Source organism: Ammospiza caudacuta, chromosome 8, assembly GCF_027887145.1.
Source record: "Ammospiza caudacuta isolate bAmmCau1 chromosome 8, bAmmCau1.pri, whole genome shotgun sequence".
NCBI classification, from domain to species: Eukaryota; Metazoa; Chordata; class Aves; order Passeriformes; family Passerellidae; genus Ammospiza; species Ammospiza caudacuta.
Window position 1 is genome coordinate 38,209,659 of NC_080600.1, and position 26,800 is coordinate 38,236,458.

Sequence of the window (26,800 nt, forward strand, 5' to 3'; positions counted from 1 at the left end):
TGACTTTCTTCATCCTTCTGAGCCTTCCTGTGTTCCTTGCAGCCATTGTGGGGCAGGTTGGTGAGCAGAGAGCTCGAACTGACTTCATTCACACTTTATTCTTTGTCAGAATTGTGAATTTCTCAGCAAGACTAGAGGAGCGTCTCTGAATTCCTTGAGCATTTCTGTATCTCATGACCAGAGTGGTGCTGCATACCCAGTGTGTGACCCACCTGCAGATTTTTCCCTTGCTCAAAGTTCCGTTCAGCTTAAAAGTTGCCAGCCCTCTCCTCAACTAAAAAAACCCCACAAACCATGCAATACCTCTTCCTTGTATTTACACTTCTAATCTTAAAAAAATATTCATATAGTCAGCTGGAAAAACCCAGCTGTGCAGAGCAATTGTACTAGTTATAAACTATTACTGTAATTTCAAAGCAGTAGTGCAGATGTACAGTAGTGCTTGAAAAATGAAAATCCCATCTACTGTCAGCACAGTGACGTGCAAATGGAGCAGGAAAAGCCTTCCCTGTTATCCCTCCTCATCCAGTGATATTCAGTGTCTCATTTACTAGCTGACTAATTTTTGTTCTTTGAATAAATAAAGAATTACATATTTTTTTGCTTTTTTCTTTTGGCAGTCAGAACTGGCAGAATGCTTTTATTTATCACTATCTCATCTTTTACTGTACCAATTTTTCAGTGATGAGAAGATGAAGAAATTAATTCTCTATGTATAAGCAAATATAGTGTCTAATTGCTATCATCAAAAGCACAGTAATTCTTCACCTCTTGAGTGTCCTTAAAGGGATCATTCAGGAGTCAAACAAGCAAGTCTAATGGAACATTACCATCCATCACAGTTGTTATTCTTCTGGTTACTTCCAAAGAGAGTTTGGAGCTGGGCCCAATGACATATGTGAAAGAAGATTTTGTCCTGTGGTCTCTCCAGCAGCATTCTGGGATAAAATATGTTGAATCCTAGTTGGAGACAGGTACCATCTGTGATGTGTTTATACATACTGCTCAAAGCTCTTTTATCCCCCAAGGATGTCTATCCCATTTTTTATTTGCCTAGTCTTCCCATCTATTTCTTCTTTTATTAAAATGTGTGTTTGGAAAGGGAGCGCCTGTTTCCTTGAGCCCTATATATCAGCTGTTCAGAAGGTTAAGTCGACTGAAATCTTTCTGTATTTTGATTATAAGGTTCCAACTTGAAGATACTGAAAATGGAAAACTCTCACTCAGGTATTACTTTAAGAAATGCATTGATAAGATTTCATATTTTTCTCCCACAAGAGGTGACCTAACTAAGAAATCCCTGTCTTGTTCCAAGTGAAGTTATATGTTTTATAAGCCTTGAGGAGGATGTTCATACTATTAATATGAGTATTTGGAAGGAAAAGATATTGCAGTCTTTGAAGTGTTTGGTAATATTCCTGCATTCTGAGGCTGTTACAGCTGAATTTACATTTTACATTGGTAAATGTGTAAAGTGCTGGGCAGTTCAGAGGTCTGTGAATGTAGGTAACCCTAAGTGAAGAGACTGTGCTGGTTTTAATGCTGACTGTTCTGTCCAAGGAGTCCAATCCCTCCTCCCCTGGGAGGCTTTTGTTAATTTAGGCTGAACTTTAACATGATTACCTTTTACAGATCCTGCTGTCTTTAAGTATCTCACTGAATTTTAACATGTTTGAATTTATAATGCTTAATTTTTCACAAAGAGATTGTAATCTAGTAATTCCAGAGATGGAAGTAGCAAATCTGCATGTTTGAAATGATGTTGCTTTTAAAGAGGAGACACATTTTGCACAAAAAGTAGCACAGAATATGCAAGTGAGCTGCTTGTGGTACAGCCCTTTCTGCCCTTCAACTGTGATATTCCTTCATCCCTGTGCCTGGAATCCCATTTCTGGAACAAACTGTAGGCATGGTAGTGACCACCCTTCTTTGTACTTCTTTTTAAAATTAAGTCTGTTCACTCCTATGAAAACTCTCTTAAGCAAAGTAGAAATGCACGTCATTAATTTATTTTCAAAGCCAGACACTGCTACCATAGGACACACATGCTTTCTTCTCCTCTATAAGTGGGCTTACAAAAAGAGAAAAGATTTTTGGGGTTTTATAAAATTTTATCTGAAATATATTGTTCCATAATAAATTTTGATCTGGGTGAATATCACTAACTAGCAATCCCCAACAAAAAAGACATCTGGTAGGCAAGAATATTATGCAACAATCTGTTTATGAAACCTCTCCTTGTTTGGTAGTACAACTCTGCTCTCAATAAATTATTCCACTGATATGGGAATGAGAATTTCTCTTAGAATCTGGGACTGGTGTCTGTATTTATGTTCAAAAAGTTAGTAAACCTATGTAGTTCCTAGATTTAATTTTCTACCTCAGGATTTTTTTACCTTCTTTTCTGAAGACCAGGGAGTATCCTTCTGTTTTCTAATGAATTTTCCTTTTTGGCTTTATCTGGAAACTGTATCTCTTTCTCAGTATTCTGGGAGATGGCAGTCTTTATAAAATACTCCAGAAGTATTTCCTCTCTTCTCTGAACTACTTACCTGCTGTCTCTAGTAGCTGGGATTGCTGCTCTTTCCATATTTTCTGTAGTTTTCTAACTAGGGTTCTGTCTGCCCTGTCATTCTTTCATAAAATTTGTGCCTTATATATCTTGACATTTTTCCTTTTTTACTTGTTTGAATGAAATCAAATTCACGTCTTGCTCTCAGAATTTTCTTAGAGTGCTTTTGGAGCCTGTCTGCTTAAGTTTTAATTATAGGACTGAAAAGACCTTTGTGAAGTAAGGCTTTGCTTCCTTGAATCTTCTTTATTGTTTACTCTGAATAGTAAATTTGGTTAATAAAATGTATCTCTTACTAGCTGCTCAGCAGAAATCATTGCAGGTTCCTGTCGTCTTAATCTTTGTTATTATATCTGAAAAGCCACATAAAATTCTCATGCCTGTACAAGGTTCTAAAGTTTTGTTTACATTTTTTTTTGCTTAATGATTTTCTCCATCATATTTGTCTCCATATATTTGTTTTTATTTGAGCTTTAATTTCAATAGCAGGTATGTGACACAGTTGTGCCTTCATTTTTTTTGGATAGCTTTTAGTGTTACCCTTCAAACCTATTTTGTGCAGAAGTCTCTATCATGTTTATATTCCTCTTTCCTTTGAGAGACATTCAACCCTCACCTGTTAGCAGGCATAGTACCTTGCCTTACTCCCCTGCAGTTCCCCAGCCTATCCTAATTTTTGCTTTATTTTTAGGATAAAATTCCACCTGGTTCATTTTACATCAGATTGGTTTTTTATAAACTTGTGTGTTGCCAGCTGTAGCAGCAAAACCTCCTTTAGTCTGTTTACAGCTGAGGACTTGGAAAATCCTCAAGTACCTGTTCAGGTCTAATGGTTACTCTCTGATCCATCCCTCTGTGTATTCCCTTATGTAGTTTTGTCTTACAAGCCCCTTTACTGGCAGAATCACAAAATGGTCTGAAGCTGAAACTGGTCCCCTGCACTTTCATCTAAGTCCTACTTCTACGAGTCTCAAAATGATTATTTTATGGCCTTTATGCATTCTTGTTTTCCTCAAAATATTGAACTTTCTCCCTACTGCTGATAGACAAAAATGCCTATTCCTTTCTTATCTGATGAGTAGTTTTTTCAGACTCTTCTTGATTCCCATATGGGAAATATTTTGGCCTTGTGTTTTGATTTTCAGATATTGGTGCCTTTTTAGACTTGCACAGAGATTGATTTGAGGAGTCCTTTTCTTGATATGTTATTCTCTATTTATTTTCCTCCCTTTCTGTCCTATTGTCTTTTTTAGCTCCAAAATGTACTGTGTTACCTCCTTTGCTCTGTTTCCTAATGAGGGTGCCTCAATTTTTTCCCTGCTAGTTCTTTGTTCTGCTCTGAATCATGACCTTCCAATGTGTGTCTCCTGGGGGATTAGTGTTTCAAACTGGTGCATGTTCAGTAAACTCTGGTTTTGGGAAGGGGACAGTGCCAGTGGAAAGCCCAGTTTAAACATGCCCCCATCCCTTTGGGTGCCAGGGATCTTGTGGAGCACCAGGTCCAGCTCTTCAGGAACTGGAGTTGGTTGTGCAGGTTGTTGTCATTTATGGCTTTTGCCATCCTGCATGTTGGATGTACATCCTGCATATAAAGGACTGTGTTGATGAAGATAAGCTGCCTGTGGAGTTTAGGAGTTGATGCAGGTTATGCCCTGTTGGAGTGAACCCTGTGTGGAGTGTGAGCACTATATTAAATGCACACTTTTTTTTTTTTTTTTTTTTTTTTTGGTGGTAAATTTATGCTGGTGAAACTGCAGGAATGAGAAGATTAATTTGCTCTACGGAAATTAGAATTTTAGGACTTTGATGTTTAAATCCTGTTTTCCTTGTCTGGTTTATGAAATTGAAAAGGAATAGGTTAGAATATATTAGTAATGAGAAAACTTGACTAGGACTGTAGGAGGGAGAGAAATAATGGTCAGCAGTGGTGTGAAAAAAGCTTTGTTGAGCTGCTCCTGGTGCAGCAACAGGAGCATCCAGCCTGGAGCTTAGCTGACCTGAATCAGCTAGAAGCCAGATTCTCAGGTGGAATCTCTCCCCCCCAAGGATCCCTCTCATCCCAAACTAGTTATTTATCACTGGGATGGCTGTATTGGCTTGAAAAGATGAGAAATGCACCTCTGAAGTGTGAAATATATTTAGGGAAGTCTGTATCAGATTTATATTGCTGTGATGCCAAGTTATTGATCTGTAAGCTCACCAAATGCTGAGCAGATTTATGAGATACAACTCACATAATGGAAAAATAAATATGTAACAGCTGGCTTCTTCAGGGGAAACCCTGTAGAAGCAGGAGAGGAAATGATTTTATTCAGATTGTTGTAGTGCTTGACAGTGGTATTTTAATGTGCAGTTCAAAAATTTGAGTATGAATCCATTAAGAAAGAAAAACCCAACATTTTCCCTAATGTCTTTCAGAGGTCTAATACTTTTAATTCTTTCATATCTTAAAACTAATTAAACTAAAATGAAGTGAATAATGTTTAAAAAGACTTTGACAGTGAAAAAAGTGAGCCTTTTAGGAGGTGCCTTATAAAAAATAGGCCTTTTTTTTGTCAATAAGCTATTTGCTATGACCCTGAATAGTTATCACTTTATAAATGCCTGAATTTGTTTAGCTGACTGTGGTATGCAGCAAATAATGTGTTGCCCAGTGAGTTCACGTGAGATTCTAGGTTTTAGTCCAGGCTTTTATCTTTATAAGCTAACATTTTAATTGCATCTGTGTTTTTATAATTATTTCCTGCCACTGGAACTGGATTAATTCCCTCCAGAAAGTGATGGTTTGTTCTGTGTAATTTTGTCCTGCTGCTGTTCTGAGGCTGGGGAGCTGCATTGTGTTCAGACAGTAACAGGGAGAGAGATGAAAAATTAAAAGGATTTGTGTGCACGAGGCTGCGCCTCAAACTGGGACACTGGGGAGAGAGGAGGGAGCCAGAGGTGTCTGGAGCAGGGGACACTGGAGATAAATGCAGTTTGTGTGCCAAGGCCAGCCTGGCTGCTCCCAGCATCCGAGTCACCAGCCTAGCTTGGGGCCACCTGTGCCACATCCCGGTGTCCCAGGCACATCCACAGAGGGGCTTCTGTTGTGCCAGTCACAGAAGAGGTTCCTCCTTCCTGTGGAATGAATGCTGAACACAGCAGTGGGCAGAGCTCACACTCTTACAAAGCTTTCATGAAGTTTTCATGGATTTTCTTCCTGTTTCATAGGTTTTCTTCCTTGTTTTCCTTGTTTCTTCTCTACCCTCTCTGGTGGTCTGCTCTAGCGATTTTCAGCATTTTCTGGCTAACAGCCAAAAGGCTTAAATATCCTGCAGAATCCTTTTTTGCTTTCCATCATTGGCTTTGCTGCCATCCCAGCATCCCTGTTGCCTCTGCTGTTTTTCCTGGACACTCTTAATGAATTGTCACCTCTGATCTGCTCAGTCATGTGGCTGCTGGTGGGGAGCCCCGTGCTCACTCTGAATGTTTGCCAGATATGTAGAGTGTTGTTAATCTCCACAAGTTCTGCTGTAGCAAAACAATGCAGTATCCCAGCTGAGATCATAGTCCTGTTGAGCAGCAGAGGGAGGACACAGGGATACTTTTTGTCTGTGTCACTTTAATAAAATTGTGAGGATTTTTATTGTTCTGAAATGCATTAAGCCGTTGTTGCTCTTGGCAATCCACTATTAACCCTCTTTCATGCTGTGATTAGCTTTCTATTCATACGTTGTTCCTTGTCTATTAAATGGATTTTAATTGAAAATAGGCCTCCAACTTTGCACTTAGTGGCTTCAAAACTAATTGATTTTTCCTGAAAGCATAAAGGAACCCTTTCCCTCAGACATGGGGTGCATTAGGCCCTTAATGGAGGGGTGCAAGGGACTGGGTTGGTGCCATTTCCAGGCTGGTCAGATGGCATTCACCACTTCTCCCTTGTGCAGTGTTTTGTTTTTGCTATAAAAATGTCTTTCAGGTTAGAGAAATTGCTTGCAAATGTTGTGCTGGGTTTACCCCTATTGTGTTTTACACATGAAGGTGTTTTTATAACATAACTCGCTCCTTTGTGGTTTTCTCAAGTAATTTCCCTTTGTATTGATCCAAGTGTCTTTGGTTTATAAGTCCCAGCAAAGGCAGAAAGAGCTTTCACAAGGATATGCCATCCCTTTCTCATAGCTGCCTTGTATCCTGGCAATCTTCAATTTGGATTAGTTTTGCCATATGGTAAACATTTGGATTTATTGCCTTGAGAATTGAGTATTACCTGAAATATGTAAGAGGCAGACCTGATAATCTTTGTGTGTATTCCAGATATATTAGTGATATTTAGAAAAATCTCATTTTAGTTTTAGTTAAAAAATACTTGGGTTTTCACTGTAAAAGGAAAATGTAGTTAAAGTCCAGGAAAAAGGTGTTATTTACCTCCTGAGGAGTTGAAAAACCATATTTGACAGGGCCCCCTGCAAACAAAATGCCATCCTATGCATTTCTGCCTCTTGTTTGGTCAGCATTGCTTTTAGCATAGTGTGAGTATGTGTGCCTGCAAGGATCTGTCCATATGACTCTATTCAAAGATAATTTATTTATTGGCTTAAAATTGCATTATGGAAATAATCATATCATAGCTGATTTCCTCTTCCTCCAAATCATTACCTCAGTAAAAATATATAGGGAAACAAGACACTTTAGAACCCAATTTATTATCTCCTGCTGGTAGCAATAACCTGAAAATAACAGCAAATTGTAAAATTCAAACTTGAGGCAAGACACTGGTGCTGGGAACAGCTGCAGTTGCATTTATAAAGGATAGATTCAATATAACAGCTATAGAAATGTGCAATGTTTCAGAGGCTGCCAGATTAGTACTTGATTGCTTTTTCAAGTTTATTCTACAGATTGGGAAGAACACAGGATTTTAAAAGGTATGAACAAGTGTCATAAATAAGCTGCTACTTGAATCAGAGAAGTTTCCTCCCCCTCCCACTCTGCTTTCCTGGCTTCTGCCTTTCACCTTCCTCCAAAAACGTGGCTAAGGTTGGTCCAAGGGAAATAATTACACAAAAAACCACTTTTTCTGTATGAATGCAGGAAAATGCCACTACAGAGTCAATTATTGAATGAAATCAGAAGGCTGGCCCATTCCTAAAGACATTCCTGGCAGCTCTGGTCATTTATCATAGGCATAATGTCAGGTTTTTTCCCTGAGTAGGACATGCCCAGCCAGGCTCCCCGTGCCATGTGGAGGCTGCAGTGTGTGAGAATTTTGGCATTTAAAGGGTTCAAAGAAAAATTTCCCCTTATCATTCCTTTATAATTAAAAAAAAGATAAATTTGTTAGAGTATAAAAGAATGACACTAGAAAATCACATAAAGCTCTGAAATAAACCAGATGGAAATCAGAGTTTTTAATCAAATGGCTGAAGAAGAATGAATTCTGTTTTAAAGAGGACCCTGCTGGTTCATCCTGTCACTCTGGGTGGAAACTGTCTCTCTACACCTGCCAGGTGTTGGAAAAGGATGGCATTGTATATGCATTTGTCATTACAGCTTGGATTTATTGTTCTGGTCTTATTCCTGAAGACTGACTGGAGGACTGCAGTCAGTGTAGAGTGAGGAGCAGAAGCTGGCACAGACTTGGAATGTATTTGGATATTTGATCAGAATGGTATTTTCTGATTTACCTTTCATAGAATGCAAAGAACTATGTAAGGAAGTGAGCAAACAAGCAGCCTTATTCCAGTGCCAAATGGGAAACAGGTCCTGGGAAAAGAGCTCCCAGGGCTAGAATTAAACAGGGCATCAGCCCAAGGGAGGAAGAGGAGCAGGAGGGTGGTTGGCAGGGGGAAGGAGGCAGGAATTTCCATCAGAATGGGAAGAAGTCATCCATGAGTGTGGGATGAGTGGTAGCCCCTTTGACTTTTTCTAATCAATTTTTCTTGATTTTTTAATCCAAAATCAATTTAAAATCATCTTGGATGCACTGGTTGATTTTCAAAGAAGGAGAACCATCCAGCTGTATCTAGGCTTCCACATTTAAATAGTTAAATTCAGTATAGAAACAACCTAAAAATCAATGGGGAGGGAAGAGCCATTCCTGGCAAAAACACCTTGAGTTAGAGCAAAGCAAGACTGGACTTTATTCCTTGGGCTGACCATTTGTACTCAGTTTTATTTCCTTTCATTTCTCTGAGTGAACTTCCAGAAAACTGATACAGTTTTGTAAAGCTTGATGCTGAGAGGCAGGTTAAGCCATGCATGAGACTTCTTGGTAAAATAAATACTCTTATCCTTAAAACTCTAATATTTATCTCATTCTGTCTGTCACTTCACTTGCAAGGTTTCTAGAAAAGGTCTCTTTATGTGAGCATTCAGGTGAATTGGATTTATGCCACCTTGTTCTAATCTTTAAATGAACATGTCAAAGGCCTTACAGGGTCTGAGAAAACATTCAGAAAAGAGTCTTTTTTACCAATATATTATCTTTCAGCTTAGAATTAAATCACACTGTTGTTTAATCCTATTATTCTGATGAGTTGGAATTATAAGCACTGATATTGGTCTGAATATCACTTTATACTGATAGGTCTAAACTCAGCTTCAGGATGTGCAAATCAGAATTTGAGGTTGTGAACATTAAATTCTTGTGTCTAAAAGAAAAAAGAAGTGTTTTTCTTCAAATGATTAATTTTGAAGAAAATGGTGTAATATCAGAAAAAGGAAAGATTACTCATATGTTGGGCATGTTTTTACAAATTCTTTTAAAATCAATTCCATGCATGGAAGCAAAGAAAAACAGACATGAAAAATAAAAATGAGGATAAAACAAATTCAGTAGCTATAAAAATTAATGAAGTCTTGGTAATGCCATGGCAAAGTAAACTCAAACAAGCCTTTGCCTTTTGAAAGACTGCTTTGATATTGATTTATCTAAAGAGACAGCCAAATTCAGCCCATAATGTAATTGAAATGCAATATCATATAATGACTCAGAGGACAGATTTAAGAGTCTTTCTTTGCCTTTCTTTTCCTTCCTCCCCCTGCCCCAAATAAAAAGGTGAGAGAAGTTAATTGAATCTAGAAATCTCTTATGATAAATGAAAATACAAAGAGAGTCAACTTTCCAAATCCATTGTCAGTATCAACTAAACTGGAGCTTGGCAGGGTTTGGGATTGGCTCATTTCTGGGATAAAGAGGATTGGAGATCCATGGGTGCAGGCAGCTCAGGTAAATGTCTCTCCTCCCAGGCAGGAAAGATGCTTTGTGCTTGAGTCTGTGTAGAATAATCTGAGAGCTCTGCTCAGTTTTAGTGAAAGAAGATGAAAAAATTCCACGGTCTGGACACTGCATCCATAATCCAGAGATGGCAGTGCCCTGAAGGGCATGGAAATGGGGAGAGTCCCCTATGCTTGGGTTTTACTCACCTGCCTCTGCCTGGCTCCCAATTGCAGTGGGAGTTTTGTGGATCCCCTGCTTAGGTGTCTTTCTCTTTAGACCTCTCTAAAGAGGTCTCCTTGGCCATAAATGTGGGGATTAGATCCTGGTTTGTTACTCCAGCGCTGCTGAAAATCAGCACTCAATCTAGTTTTAAAGCACCTGATTGCAACTAAGCATAGTCTCAATGGCTTGCTGAATAAGTGTGGTTTAGATAAAACTCTTAAGTGCCTTTCTAAACACAGGATTAACTTTTTGCCCTGGGAGATAAGACCCTGAAAAATCAAAATCACTGGATTTTGGTGCATTCTGGATAACTAAGTCCAGCAGGACAGAGTTACAACCTTGATTTTCTTTTTTCCTCTTTTTTCCTTTCCCTCAGTTGCCAGACCAGTGGATGGGAAGCTTTGCCAGGGTGCTGCCCCTGCCAGCTCCCAGCTGTGCCAGCTGCCGTGCCGGGCCGAGTGCACGGTGTCCCCGTGGGCACCGTGGGGTCCCTGCCTGCCCGAGAGCTGCCAGCACCGCCACGGAGGGAGAGGTGAGCAGGAGTGCAGCAGTGCAGGGGCACTGCAAAAGCAGGGCTGTCACACTGGACATTGGGGGCCTAATGTGCTTTTTAAAAAAATGAATCTAACACAGGATGAAGCTCTTGGATGTGCGTAGTGGAATCTGACCTTTAAAAGCTTTTTGCCATGATTCATGTGAGAAGAAAAAGTAAGATTTTTTTCAAGCTGATTCAGGTGCTTTTGTCCTGCACTAAACTTGTGCAGGATGATCTCTTGGGCCAGCAGCTGCCAGGCTGCCCCTCTCTGATCCCCTTGGAAATCCTACTGCATGCCTGGGTTTCAGGGCAGTGTATCAGGATGGAGGTGCATCCCACAGCCCTGAAATCTGGACTCAGGTGGACCCAAGAGGTTGTTCTCATTGTTGTGGATTTGGTTTAAATTCCTGGAAGAAGGATATGCAAATGTAATTCAACCTCCCCTGGATTTTAATTGAAAGCTGTACATGTTTGTTACTGTGACACATTGAGACTCCTCACAGAGCCTTTCCTAAGGCTCTAAGTTGGAAAGATGGTTCTTGGAGTGCATGTCAGGGAATGGATATTATTGTTTGGAAATTAAGCTCTTCTGAAAACTGCTTAAGTATGTGAAATGATTTCAACTAGTCAAGAACTTTCAAACAAAAAGCGAAATAATAAAAAATAATAATAATCGCAAAAGCATTTCATGTTTAAATTGTTTTTAAATAATTTCTTTTTGCTGATTTGAGAACTGTGGAAGTTTGATCTGTTATATTCTCTGCGATGTTTTATTTTTAATTTTATTTTCTGTTTCATGACCGAAGCATTTCCATGAGGCCTCTTCTAATGCTGTATATTTGCCCCTGCTCCAAGACTGTCAGAGGAAAAACCCACATGTATTTTTTTCTGCCTTTTTCTTAGAATTCTGTGTCATTTACATAACAGAACTTGCTGAAAGATACTTGTGTATTAGTTCTGCATTGTATATAGCAACATGACTTTTGGTTTTATTCAGAAGGAGGTAGATTATGTAATCAATTCTATGATTATTTCTGTAACCTTTTTCCTCCACTTTACATTTGAATCTTCCAGTTTAATAGGATGTCATTTCAAAGAGGTCTGATATGTATTATGTATCAGAAAACCTTATGCCTTCATGAAACAGAATACTAATTTCTTAGTAAACTGTTCTGCTGTGTCTCAAAACAAATCCTTTCGTTAGTGGATTCCCAGGCAGAATGGAGATGTCATTTATATCTTCAGTTCCTTAACTTCCTCTCTTTATCTTAATGCTGTTATAACATTAATATATGCATTGCTGGTAAATTTCTATATGCTGACGTGTATATTTCTGTCTAATGCTGATGAAAGGGAAAAAGAAATGTGAAAAATGTGAGTTTCTGGAATTCTTTGCACACTGTTAGATTTTGCATGCCTGGACACCTACAGTGCTGTCCCAATCAACCCAGTTTGTAAATATTGTTCACTTGTTTGTCTTTAAATCCCCCAGCTCCAGATGCCTCATATAGTCCTCTCACTACTAGATGATTGCATAAATATTTATTTCTGTTGTCCAGTTAATCCAGCTGTGCTTTTTCCAGGCTTCAGGATGAGGCAGAGGCAGGTGGTGGTGGATCCAGTGGGCGCCCTGGCGGGCTGTCCTCACTTGGTGGAGTCCATCCCGTGTGAGGACGCGCAGTGCCACGGGTGGGAGGTGTCGGAGGGAGCCTGCGTGACCGACCGAGGGCACTGTGGGCCTGGGCACCGTGTCCTCAAGGCTGTCTGCAGGAGCAGGAAAGGTGAGCTGGGCTCTGCTCTTAAAAACCCCGTGGATTTTTGTGCCTCCTAAAATGACGTTTTGTTCCGGAGCAATTGGTGCTTATGTACGATGGTTCCTTACTGAATTTTTTATGAAACTTTCAGATTTTTGAGTTGGCTGTTATGCTCCTTAAAGCCTGGGGCTGGTAGAACCAAGGATTTTGCCTGGAGCCTTCTGTTCCATTTTATCCTAAAGGGAATGGCTCGCCAGTGCGGGTTCTGTATTGTCATTTCTGGCCTTATTACCACAAAAGTGGGATATTTTTACTAAATCAGGAGCTGCTCTCACGGAGGTCAGCAGCTCCATGGTCATTTAGAATATCAATCCAGCTCCCAGAACTCTGGTTTTAGCCTGTGGTCTGAATAATTCTCTCATTGGGATAACACTGTTACAGTCACGAGCAGGGATGCTCGGTTGTGCTGCCAGAATTAATACAGGTCTGAGATGTAAATGAAATTATTGTACTGAGTAATCCTTCCCTTGGCAGCAGTTTGAGACCTGCAGAGTGTTCAGTGTACAAGTTGCTAATAATGAATAAGTACATTTTTATGTGACGTTTACAAACAGCCAGCAAGATGTTATTTCTTGTGTGTGGTTTGAGCCTCAGCCAAAAGTTTCATTTCTTGATAAGGTCACTGTTGTCAGATCTTTAGATTCAATTACATGGAGCACAATTTTGCAGTCCTTAGTCACAGCAAGACTGTGCTATCATCTCAAAAGTGGCAAAACTGTGCAACTTTACAGCCTGATACTGTATTGGAAATGGAGAATTCCTCTTTTACAATTTCAGGGTGATAACAAGTGGTTAATTAGTAAGTGGTTAATATAGTGTGTTGTTTATGAGGCACTAAAACCTGGCAGAAAGAAATAATGGCTGCTTTGCCTGAAAAGCACAGATTCTCTTGAAATATATTTAAATCTGTGTGGTTTTCTTGTCAGTTTGTGAGAATGGGAGGAATAAAAGAAATCTTCAACTGTTACAAAATGACACTGTTAAAATGTCAAGGAGAGCAAAGAGCTCAGTCTGAATTTTGCCCGAGTGGTCTGTGCTGGTGTGTGATGATTCCTGTAGGTCCAGGCCAGCAGGATGAGTGCAGGTGGAGGCTGGCATTGCTGAGGAGCACCATGTACATCACACTGCTGAGGCTGTGCCAGCATCCATCTCTGCGCCCCAACTTGTGCTGGGACAGAAAGTGTGTTCCATGGCAGGTGCTCACTGATCTCTGACCAAACTGTTCTCTGTGGCTATGATCCTTCAGAGGCCAGGCCTTTGAAGTGTCTCTCTTTCACTCAATTGTTCAACAAGGTATTGGAAGTCTCACAATAACCTTTTCATTTCAGTTACTCTGTGCATGTTCTAGTTACAAAAAAAAATTTGGTGGGACAGTCTTCCTACCTCACCAGCCTGAGACAAACATTGTTGCTAGATGTGATCAGGGTCCACTTAAAACTGAGAAGGTTTCACCAGGAAATGTGAAGGGAGGTTACCAGGCAGGTTGGAATCACTGCTTAATATTACTCTGTAGACTTTCTGGAGTCTTGATTGAGTATCAGAGGTCTGGAAGAGTCCTTACAGTTGAAGCTGGAAAAAGAGTCAAATTGTTTCTTTTCTTAATTCACTAACGTAGTTGCTTTGTTCATAACCTTATTTATTTCCTTCTGTAATGTTCTTTTACCTAGATTTCCTTTGCAAAAAGTAGTCTGCTTTGTTTTTGGATAGAAGTTGGAGTAAGTGTCAGCTTTGCTTAATGTGTTTTACCTGGAGTAGCTGGTTAGTTGGCAGTAGGAGGTCAGAAGGGAATTATGTTAAACTAAGGTGTGTCAGTTACAGGTGAAATAGCATGAGGCCTTTGTCCATGCTTAGCATTGTACACATGCTCAGTATTCTGTGCAAGCAATGGCCCTGCTGAAAGCTGTGTTGTGTGCTGCTATTTTCATTTACTTAAGCATCTTTTGTAGAATTCAGCTCTGAAATCCAGTGATTTATCCAATCATTCTGTCATCCATGCTTGGCATTATTGCTCAGTATTCCTACTGAATGCCTGAAGGGATGAAAAAAAATTTTTTTGGAACCTGTTAAATGCCAAATCCAGTATATCATCAACTTAACAGTTCATTTGGGCCTGGAGTGTGTTGATTAGGGTACTTTGGGTTGTCTCTGTATCCCTGCCAGCAAGATGCCTTCATTTTCATGTAAATGCCAAACTTTGTGATGTGGTGCTCTCCTCGTGTTGGTGCAGTCTGCTCCCTTCTCTTCATGAGCAGCTTCTGTGCTGTTGATGTCAGCTGTGCTGCAGAGGGGTTTTCCATCAGGCTTCTTGTCCTTCCCTCCCTTCTCCATCCTCAGTGGCTGAACCTGTGTCCTTTGTCACCTGTGCTTTTCTGTGTAACACTGGGCTCTCCATGGCTCAGGCACAGGAGGCCTTTTCCATGTGGAGTTTGTTTTTTCACTTGCCAAAAAGGAGCTTTTGGCCACCACATTTTCCTTCTCCCGTGTACTGTCCCCGGTTCCAGCCCATGCCATGAGAGAGGTGAGTGGGGTGCAGGGGCTAGAGAATCTCTCTCACCAGCTGAAGCCTCACCTTTGAATCCCTTGTAGTGTCCTTTCTTTCCATGGTAAAGAGCCATCATTTCTGGGCTTACCCACTGGGCTGGGTAACAAACTGCTGCTGGCCTGAGCTGGAGCTTGGGCAACTTGGGAACAAGTCACAGCTGGGTCAAGCTCTGCTTTGTGGGTTTCTCTGAAGGCTTCCCTCTCTGTGTAAGGGCTGGCATGAAGTTCAATGATGTAACACTTGTGCTCAGCCCAGAGGTACAGAAATGACTTTTTTGCTTCTTAAATAGGTTAATTTGTAATGGTGAAGTGGCTCCACAGAGCACATACTATGGGCAGCAGGGTTTTATGTAGTAGCTGGAGTCTGTAATTTGTGATTTGCAGTGCTTTAGCACAGATGAGGAGTAATGAGAAGACAATAGTAATCTCATTACTTTGTCATTATTAGGTGTCTGCTCCCACCTAGGAGTGTCTCTAATCTCTGTTAATAAGTTACTGAATATGTGCAAGATACTCTTAGTGTCTGGTCCATATCCCTTGAGTGCTTCTCTTCTATATCAACAAAAGGCAGTAGTGTAATAAGTCAAATTAAATTAAATACTGTGTAGAAACATAATGTCAAGTAATGCATAGAATAGAAAAAGAGTTCTTTTGTATGCTTCTTATAAATAAATTTTTTATGGATGGTATCTTTTATTTAGCTGGTGAAGGTCAATAATAGATATATTTGGGAAAGTCTGTGAAGCCAAAAGAACAGTATAGGAAAATTGATGATTGTACTAAAAATTGGACTGTGTGTGTCATTGGCTACATTGATCTATACTTCAGATAAAAGAATTTATTTGAAAGCTCTTTTTTTGTATTTGCAGACACCTCAGGAATTATTTGTGATTTTATTCAGAGCGGTTGTTTTTGGTTGTTCAACAAGGAATTGAATAATTGCCAATTGCCTTTTTGTAATGTGTTCTTGGGCAGATAGCTGCAAGTGTCTGACATTTGATTTTGGGCAGCCTTGCTTAGCAATGACAAACATTATTGTGCATTGACCAGATGAAAGGACCTGCCTGAAAACTTTCCACTTCACAAAACATGAACGTGGTCAAAACTTTTTCATTTTCAAATGCAGCTGTGCAGTAGCCAATGCTTATTGTGTTTCATTTTTTTTAAGAGAATGACCAAAATCATCTTTTGCTTCTTTTGTCTTTGTAAGTGGTACAAGCACTTTGAGTGTGGTGGGTCAGGGGGCGTTCAGACAGCAGGGCTTGATTCAGGGTCAGCAGGCAGAACTTCAGTCCGGACAGGAGTACTCGTCCTTCAGAGGTAATTTCACAGTTGTTTGATTTAGGTGCTACAAAATAGATAAACATGGTGGGTTCAGTCTGATGGAGGAATTCGGGCACTCATTTTATTGGCATTTTCCCATATCTGTTTTAGGCTGCATTGATAACAGAAAATGACATTGAAGCTTGTGCAGAGCAGTCATTATGGTAAGGAGTACAACCTGAGAGCACATACGTAAAAGCAACTATAACAATAAACTCATGAAATAACAAGTCTGACTCATAAAAGTAACAATTCATTTTCCAAGCATTTTATAAATGTTTCTGACGGTGCCATAAGCAAATTCTTGCCTATTAGCAGTGCTCTTGAGTAGGTCGTAAAATGTTATTATTCAGAATCATACCCACAAGTCATCAGTCTATTTCAGTGGAATTCCCATGTCATCATTTATTAATTTGCTTTTGCTTGTTCAGATTCCTACCAGAAAAACTATTAGTAGCAGAGAGGATTTCTCTGAGACAGAGAACAGCGTGGTATCTAAGTAATCAAATATATGAAATAAGTCATACCCAAAGGCTTAATTGTTTTAATCAGAAAATTATTAGCTCAACAACAGGGATTAATGCAAAGGTCATGTGATTTTGCTGTATTCAGGCTCTTCTACTCTACTCCTGGTTAACAAATCTAAGCATAGCTCAAAAGCTGCTGAGTATTTGCTTCCCTGTACTTGGGTTTCAGGGTTTCTTTTCTTTGTGGGAGTTAAAATTCATAGAAAGATTTGAGTTGGAAGGGACTTCAAAGATCATCTCAATCCTCTCTGCCATGGGCAGGGATGCCATGAGTTTGGACAAACAATCCAGACTTGTTATAAATGGTGTCTTCATTTTAAGGACAGTATTTGTAGCAGTGCTGAATAATCTCTCTGTTCCTTATGCAGAGTTCAGGCAGTGCCAGGGAGGTGCAGGTGCTGAGGCAGAGGAGCAGAGCCCAGAGGGGCCCAGTGCTGCTGACTCTCCCCTGTAGCACCTGAAGGGCTGGTCCTGGGGCCTGTCACAAAACCTCCATCCTCAGCACCTCCTGCCTCACCTGGAGCTCTGAGGCACCCTGGGTGTGTGTGCATCCTCCCCAGGCTCAGCTGATAAATGAACAACACCTGGCAGCTTTCAGGACTCACGGCTGGGGGGGTGAGCATCCCTGCTGTGTTCCATCTGCCACAGGGGCAGCTCAGGAGTAAAACACTGCAGCCAGAGGGGTTCTGGCAGTGCTGCTGAGAGGAGCTTCAGCACAGCAGTTCTGGTTTGTTTTCCTGTGCCATCTCTTTGGTTCTAGGCAGTTGGAATCTAGAACCTGGTGCTTGCCAAGAAGATAAGAGGATTTTTGTTTTTCAGTATTAATAGGTTCACTGAAAAAGTATATTTGGGTTGAAATACATCTGTTTCTGAGTTTCTGTTCCATCTGGCAGTTTTATTTGTAAAACCGGGGAATAGTGTTCCAGAGACAAAATGTTTTATTTCAGCATTTTTTAGATTAAATTATTAATGTTTTGCGGGTTTTTTTGGCAAATGAACTAGTCTTAAACAAAATTAAGAACTCAAAATATTTTTAAAAGAGATTGTTAGCAAAAGCAAAATATTCCTTTCAGATTAGAACAACATTTTGCCTTACATTGATTATTTTTCCCTAAATCCTCCCCCAATCTCTCTTCAATCCCACTTTAAACATTAGTTTTAGCTTCCTTTTCCCTTTCCTTTTTTTCTGTCTCTTTTTTTTTTCCCCTTGGTTCAGTGCCCAAACAGAAATCCATTATTCACACAACTCAACTGCCAGAGCAGACACCGAAATCCTGTTGGAATTGAAGCGAGGAGTAAAGGGAAGTAAGGTAATCAAAGCAGTGTTAGTTTAAGATCCAATATTACATTCTGCCAGGGCTTGACAGTGAAGCTCTGCACTTGGAGAAGCTGAAGACTCTTTGGGGGTAGAATATCAGCAGTGGTGTGCTCAGCTGCCTGTCTGTGCTTCCAGGTCAGTGCCAGTGTGTCCTGTGGTCCCCAAGAGTGTCTGTGATCCCTGCTCTGTGCAGAGCATCCCAAGGGCTGGAGCATCCCCATCAGTGAGCCTGAGTCCTGCAGGAGGAAGGGGCTGCAAGGGCACAGGGCAGCTGCTGTTCTTCCTCCTTCAGGGCATGAGAGAAGCAGCCACCTGACCAGTCCTGTTTTAACAGGAGTCATAGAATCACTTAGGTAGGAAAAGACCTCTTAGAGTCCAATCTCAGCAAAGCCAAGTTCTTCCCTGGGTAGAGTTCATGATTTTTCCTTTTTCAATAGATTGATATAAAGTTAATTTACAGATTCTGTTTATGCTTCTCAGAGAAAAGATAATACCCTCTTCAATGTACTGAAAATAAGTTCAAAATAAGTTCTTTCCTCTTAGTTCCTGAGTATACCTCACTGTACCTGTCACTGGAACAGCTGATCCCAAACTAGTGTGTTTTCCCGACTTTTAGAAATACAGATTCTAAAAGGCAACATGCAAAGGTTTCTAGCAGTTAGGTAAGATCCATATTTCTCATTTAGCAGCCGTGCAGGAAGAAGGATATTGCAGTGTAGTAGCAGGGCTGAGTATTATGAGTGTTTGAGGAATCCTGAAGCAGGTTGTGTGAGTTGTTCAGTGGGTTTGGGACCTGTGTTTCTTGTAGTCATAAAGGTTGATGTTCTTTTTGAGCAGGCTGGTTGTTAACGAGCCAGGTGGAGTGGATTTAGTTGCCTCCATCAAGCCTTGCCTTCCAGCAGCTGGTACCATGCCAAATATTCGATGTCTCCTGCTGGAAACATTTAAAAACTCAAAATGCAGATTGTGCCCTGCTCTAGGACTGGTGCACAAATACTGTGAGGACAGACACTGCCATGTTCAGGAGAATTTACTGTCTTTGAATTGTCTGCAAAAGAAGCAGAAGATCAGCTTCAGGTTGATTTTAAGGTAAGCTGCTGGAAAGTTAGAGCTTTCTCTGCTTAGTCACACTTTAACAGTTTTACTTAATTCAAGATTATAGCAAACATGTGACTTGCCAGCCAAGGAAAAGAGAAATGGAAAAGTCTGTAAATGATTCTTGTAGTAGCTGTGTGTGTGTAAATAACTGTCCTGCAGTCAGGAATATTTCTCTAAAGTACAGGCTGAGATCTAATGCTGGACAGGTGGAAGGTTGTGGGCTGGAATTGTGAGGTTAAACTCAAGCATGCTCTGATTTATTTTCTGTATCTTTGGTTGCAGATATGTTGCATGATTTCCAGCTAAGCTGTGGCTGTGCTTTTTCAAATGCTGGTGGTGTGTCTTGTGTCAGTCACCCAGAAGGCAGCTGCACTTATACCCAGTGGTAATTTTAGCTCCTCATATTTGGCTGATGGAGATGTAGTGGGGTTTATCAGGAATAAAGCCAGCTTTCATCCTTCCTGTGCTGTCACTATAAGGTATTACAGCCACCTGTGAACTTATTTTTTCTTGTTGCTGAATAAGTGTAAGCTTGTGGTCAGTGCAGAATGCCCCCAAATGAATTGCTATGCAAAACCACGATTCTTTTCAGTATCTAGGGCTCCTTTTTGATACCCTCTATCTCCAAGAGATGTTTTACAAGACTTCAGAGCATTGCTGAAATGGTGAGGGCAAAGGCTGCTTCTTCCCTATGGCTGTTTCAGCAGAGAGGAGCTGGATTTTCAAATACCCAGCTCCCCCTTTGCACTGTGAGGGGGAGCAACAGGTGCTGATGTTTTTTAAAAATTAACCTGAGCTTCAAACACTTGTAGGTTAGGAACAAAGGGTCGAGGTAGCCCTTTCAGAAATGGGAGCTATAACATTAAGAAAAATATAAACATCAGTTAATATGGCAAGATCTGTACTGCCCTTTCTTTTTTAAATGTTAAGGAATAAGTTTGACCTATGTTGATCTGAGCCTTGTGATAAAGGTTACCTAAAGAGCAGGGGGGTGTGTGTGACCTGTAGGTCTGTTACTTTGGTGCAAGTGCTTTGAAGAAACTTCATGGAAGGGTTAGCATTTATATACCAGGCTAGTGCATATATATGTAGATTAAAACTTTATTTTAATAAGCTGCTTTTAATGTCTTGGGAACCTTTATGGAGTTTGATGCTTTCTAACCTTTTGATTATGAGACTGAAATAAAGTTCTTGTATTGTATTTTGTAATTGCTGAAGTATTTATTTTTTTAGTCTGGAAAAGGAATTGTATAATAGTTTTCTTTGAGTTTGTCCCTATTGTAGAAAAAAAGCCCAAGTTGTTTCAGTACAAAACTAGAAAAATACCTTTAAGTGCCAACAGGAATTCCTGTTTTCTCAGTGAAATGAAGCATAAAATACCTGCTTGGCTGTTTTCTTTAAACTGAGCAAAACTTCACATACAGGTAGTTCATGTTCTTTTTGGAGGGTTATTGCATTTCTTAGGGAACTCTGATTCAGAAAAACATGTGAGTAAAATGGGATTGTTCTAGAAGGGTGTTAAGAATGTAGATTGATGACAATTCTAAAATTAACTAAGTGGGTGAAAGAGGAGGGAGGTTGAAAGGATCTGTTTGAAAAGTATTACTAATGACAAAATTCTGCATCTGTGACCCAAATGTGGCTGAAGGCACCAGGAGGAACAGGTGGAAGATGTGACAGTGAGGGTTCATCTCATTCATAAACGTTCTGTTTTCTTGGATTAAGTGGGTTCCAAAGGGCATTAAGGATTTCCTGGCTTTTTTGCTGAAGGGTTTCTAAGCTGTAGATATGATAGATGGCAGACCATACTCCTTGACCATGATTTGAGACTTTAGAACTCACAGCTTCTTGGGGAATATGAATAATGGGGATACTTCATGTCATCTTTTTATCCTTCTCATCCCCAGTGGAGTTTCTAAGGCATTTGGGTTACTTTAATAAAATGTTTCAAAATTTTCTGGTGTGCAGCTAATGGAGAAACTGTACAATGGCAAATTCTGATTTTCTTGGGTTGCCAGGCTGAATCAAACCAGAAAATAGTATTTGGCACATGTGATATTTTTTAGATTCTAATAGAGAGAAAATTGCCCAATTCACATTTCAAAATTATTTTAGCCAATACTTTTTTTCCTAAGAGAAATAGTCAGGACAGTATAAAAGGCTTAAATTAAACGGGAGGTCATTAGGGTGAGGAAATGACTGGTATTTTATTGCATTCTGTGTATGAGGTTTAGTGGGATGGAGTGCAAATCCCATGGCATGACTCATGGAAGAAAAAAATGTTTCAAAATAAGCCAGTTAAGTTCTGTATGAAGTAGAAATAACTGAACCTGATTCTGCAGACAGGAGGCTGGTAGTGAATATCTGTAAGAAGTGGGGCTGGGGGCTGCCCTGCAGCTCAGTCTGCAGGAGGGATGGGGTGAGGGAGAGGAGGGATGTGGGGGAGGAAGGGTTGGAGCAGCCAGGGGATCTCAATGCTCCCTGTTCCTCAGGCAGGAGCTGCACCCTGGTCTGGCTCTGTGCCTTGCTCTGGGAGTCAGCACCAACCTTCTCCCGAGGCTTAAATAAGGCAACAATTCCAGTAACTTCAATAGACAGCTTCTCACATTGATCTCTGACCACAGCCCTTCAGTGGAGGGAAAAAAGCAGGGATTTTTTGTGTAATTTAATCCTTCCCTGCTGGGTGGCCCTACAGAAAGCTTTTTCTGTAGCTGAAACTCCTTCGGTGCTGGACAGGAGCGATTGTGAGAGCCACCTTTGTACACTAGTTCTGAAGGCTGTTGAGTGGAAATGAAAGATAAGTCTTGTACTTTCTTTGAGTTTTTTTTAATCAAGCTGTTTATGAAGTAGAGCTGATTTAAAAACAATTTAGTCACTTGTTTTGAGGTTAATGGATGCTGGAGGGGAAGGCTCCTGACATAAAATAAGAAGTTTTGACAAACTTTTAATTAAGAATTTGGAACGTGGAAATTTTGGGGTAGTTCTGCACTACTGAGATTGGCTCTGGGGCATATTGGTTGGTCAGGTTTTTAAAGTAAATCTTCCTCTTAATTCTAATTAAGTATTGTAATGCCAGCACTCTTCATTAGGCAGCAGTTTGAGATTAGTCAGGTGGTAGTAATGAAAAGAGAAAAACACATATGAAGTAGTAGAGAAGTTGGAGAGCAGGGAAAACAGCTGTAAGATGTGGCTCCTAAATGTTTTTCAGCATTCCCTTGTTGGCAGATTTCCCACTGAATTCAGTGAGTTCTGTGGGACAGGATTCAATCCTCACACAGTTCCTGCCTTGTGTGGAAATGCAAGTTCAGAGCACCTTGATCACACAACCTCAGCTCTGAAGTTGTGACAAGAAATGATGCTAAGAACAGCTATAAAGAGCGAAAACCCCTTATTACCCCCAAAACTTTGAAGCCAAGCTAATATTTTAAGTGTAGATTACGTTATTGAATTGTTTATCTGTGGATTGAATCTCGCATTTAATAAATGGGAGCTGTTGTGAAGTGCTGGAGTGAATGTGAATTAGTGAGTTGAGAAAGATTAGCTCTGTGAGGAGATTGAGAACAATTTAAAATTCCATTGTGTGGTGTTTTTCTTTCTGTCTGCATGAAGTACGGCTGTAATTGCCTCAAATTAGGTACTGCCTTTGTCTAGGAGAGTTAAACAAGTAACAGGATAAGGTATTTCATGGTCCCCTTCTAAATAAACAGCTTGTTCAGTTTGTATCTTTAGGTAGCTTGCAAATGTCAGAGCCAAGTTTGTGGAGAGAACACACATATATATATATATGAGGTGGAGTTTCCTTAGAAACAGAATCATCCTGGATTGTTGAGATGCATTTTACAATTTGAAGCCTGGTCTTTCCCTACTGTGTAATTTTAGAGTCACCTTTTGTCATGGTTCTTAAAATAGATGCTTTATTAAAAAATTCCTATGGAGACATGGACTGTAAGCACGAATTTCCCCAGCTCCTTTTTGACAGCTGAGGTTTATATTTTGCCATCAGTTGCCTGATGGAGTTGTTACCAATGAACCCTCACATTGACCTTGTAATTGTCAAGACCAGAAAGAGAAAAAACTGATAAAAATGACCCACCACACCTCCATGGATTGGGGCAGTAGCACATAGACAATGCTGCTTTTTCCTTTCATATTACTGAGAAGAAAAAAATAACCCCACAAAGTTCTTGGGTTGGTCTTGTGGCCAGTGCTGTCCATGGGGATTCAGGAGTGAGATGGTTATAAAGTGACTTTTCTGGAAGGAGAGAGAATCCTTGTCTGGTAAGTGAGCAGGGAATTTTCTGGGTCTGGGTGAGCCCAGGGTGCTTTGCTGGAGGAACAAAGTCACTTCCAGCTGGTGTGAGGTTCACCTGGCCCCTTCCACATCTCCTCTGGGGCTGTACCTAGGTTTGTCTCTGCCCTGGGGGTTGTTTCCATTCATTACTGGCACATGTGGTCAGGACATAAACAACCACATTGTTTTTGTACTGAAAATGCAGCAGAACTCGAGAGTCCTCATGAACCTGGTGAGTATTGGGCAGTTCTGTAGAAAAGGCTCCAGAGCTGCTTGAAGCAGGGAGGAGGTGGACCTTGGCTGCCCATTGTGTATTGTAAAAACCAAAATCCTCTAAGTTCAAATTGCATTTTTTGTTGCCACATGCAGAATTCCCATCACTCCCCTGGCCTGGTTTCAGTGGATTTCCCAAGTTTAATACCAAGTCTGCACTGTTTGTTGTACACTTACTGCTGTGTCAAAGGGGACTAGAGCCAAGGGGGTGTTTTGTTCTCTTTCATGGTGTTTGCAAATACAGCTGAGTGCTTTGGTAACTCTCTTGGAAACTCCAAGTTGGGCAGAGTGCTCTCTGGGCATGCATAGATCTAAGGATTTCACTTTCTTGCCTATCAATAAGTATCTTAAGGCTTTAACTTTTAATGCTATATGTGACTGAAGTCCCAAGGAAATAATTCCACTACTGCTGTTCATTTATATCATTGGAGTCTGAATTAATTCAGCCTAGGCTAGGTTTTCTAATACATTATTTATTTAGGCCTTCAAAATGTCTGTGGTGCTGCATGTGGTTGACAGAGCATGTTCTTGTTTGTTAATATTATATGGCATCCCGTTTTCCCAAGACACTTCAATAAATGCATGTCTTTGAATAAAGCTGGAATTTTAACAGGCATTTTTCCCCTTGTGTTGTAACTGTAGCTTCCCAGATTCTTAGCTCTGATTTCTCTACTCTACAACCATCTATTTTAAACAGTTCTGGAAAGATCTTCACTTCTTTAATGTTTGTTGTTGGGTATTTTTTTCTTTTTTTTAATGCTTGTTTATTGTTACTGATAGGTAAGGCTTTATAAAGTAACAGTTTGTGTCTTGCTTCTAAATATCTAGCCCAACTTCTCCCACTACCCCCAGGCACTAGAAGTGTATAAATACCCTTAAATTCAATTAAAAAATCCCTGACATGAAGGGTGGAGCACTGAGCTCATATTTTCTGACAGCCCACAAAACTTACAAATCAAAAGACACGAGTGCAGTGTAAGTGAGGGTGAAACAAATGGAATACAATACCTGGAAATGAATGAGTCCTGTGAATGAACATTGGCATGTACATCCCCGGCCCCATATGAAGATTAAAGTGACTTGTCTGCTCTAAAATTGCATAATTGCTTCTGTGACTGATTTGGTGCTGCTCCATAATAAGTTGTGAACACTGTATGCTGACCTGGTTAATGGGATGTTTACTAAATGGATATATTTGTGTAGTTTAATAGGAGGATGCTTGGAAAAATTAGCAGGATGAGAAAGAATGGCTGGAGAGAGTAATTTTTCAGCAAGTGCTGGCGTTGTGAAGAGGAAGGCAGAGGCTGCCTTGCCATTGGCATGTGGGGGCTTGGAGGGGGAGGTTGGATGGGACTGGATCCCTGATTTTCATGGAGCATCCTTGCCCTGAATTCCTGTGGGAGTGGCTGCTGCAGCTGGGGTACCCAGGCTGTGCCCCCACTGAAGGTGCTGCCAGGTGGGGCTGTGTGTGCCCCTGGGAGCAGCCTCATCTGCTGCCCTAACAGCTGCATTTGCCAAACTATCTTTCTGGAATTCAGCTGTTTTAAGTACTATAGACTAAGATAATTATTTCATGAAGTAATATTATCTGCAAATTAACCTTGGATCTCTGTGGAGGTTCAGAAAGAGCGAGATAAGGAGTTTTATCACAAATTGCAGACTTACTGGGTTTAACGTGAAGGCCGTGGCAAGTAATACATTTAAACTGCATTTAAGTAGTAAAGACCAGAATATCAAAGTCTTAAAGCAATAAACATTAAATTATTCAGAAAGTTTTTATATTTTCTTTCTAGTTTATATGTTCTTTTCACACACTGTCATTTAATGAGGTTATATTCTGATTAAAGTAGAAAAATAAAAAAGTAAAATGTTTTATTTCAGTAGATAAAAATGTAGCTTTTAAAATATATCAGCTTGCCCTGTGTAGTCTGAGCTGACTGTACAATTTTCCCTTCGTTCAGCATGGTTGCTAACTAACGGATTTTGGGGGGAAAAGTCCCCCTTATATAGAGTTTCAATTGAAATCCATATTTTAATTTTAAGTGACAACTAATACATTTACTGTAATCCCTTTCAAATATTCTCTGGCAGGGTTCCCAGACATATATTTTTGAAGGTTAAATGGTTTAGGATTTATGTATTGTACTATGTAGGTGTATTGGCTTTGAGTGTCAAGGTTTTGGTAGCAAGTGAGCTACAGGGGAGGAAGAGAAAATCAGGATTAACGTGAAGCCTGGATGGGAGGGAAAGTGTTTTAAGATTTAGGTTTATTTCTCATTATCCTGGTAATTAAATTGATCTCCCTGAGTGGAGTTTGTTTTGCCTGCAACTGGTGAGTGATCCCTCCCTGCCCTTAACTCACCTCATGAACCTTCCCTGATAATCCATGATAATCTCTCCATGCCCAGCTGAGAGGGGCAGTGGCAGAGAGGCCTTGGTGGGCACCTGGTGCCCAGCCAGAGTCAGGAAGTCAGTCTGAACAAGGTACTGAGTTTATAGGGCCCCTTCATTGCCAGACACCAGTTTGTGGCTCAGATACACCACAGCTGCAGCAGCAAAAGTTCCTCTGGCTAATGACCTGTGTTTTGAGGGGCCCAGGGTGAGGTGCTGGGCTGAAAAACTGCTTTTTGCTGGTTACAGGGCTCTCTTGGGTATCATTACACAGGACTGATTCATGTAGTGTGGATGTCTCATTCTGGCAGCTCAGAGTTTTGACTGTCCAGAAACACTTCTTTTTTTTTTTTTTTTTTTTTTTTTTAAAGAGGCTGAAATTGGCATGAATAAGCAGCAGTAATTGAAATAATATTCCACAAGGTTTGCGTTTTAGTATGGCAGTGTGAGTAGAATTGGTCCTGCCTTTTCCTCTCCCTGGGGAGCCGTTGTGTGCTCCATGGCTAATGAAGTGGAATGAGCACTGTGATCAATATTTATGGTATCACTCTGGGCACCTGCACTTCTTCCAACCCTTCTTGCACTGAAAAGCTGGAGTGGAGGTTCCTGACTCGAGCTGTTCATGGCTCACCTGCAGCTTGAGGAGACGGCTGCAGAGACTGCTCCTGGTAGTGTTTCTCATGAGGGTCTCATTCCA

The 26,800-nt window shown here is 40.4% G+C and overlaps 1 protein-coding gene across 1 annotated transcript in view; it reads left to right on the forward strand.

Moving 5' to 3' along the window:
• Positions 1-26,800, forward strand: part of THSD7B (thrombospondin type 1 domain containing 7B) — a 245,473-nt gene that overhangs the window by 68,212 nt on the left and 150,461 nt on the right. The window contains exons 6-7 of the mRNA XM_058809582.1: positions 10,369-10,524; positions 12,111-12,308. Of these exons, the coding sequence (XP_058665565.1) occupies positions 10,369-10,524; positions 12,111-12,308 (354 nt within the window). The remainder of the gene's footprint in view (positions 1-10,368; positions 10,525-12,110; positions 12,309-26,800) is intronic.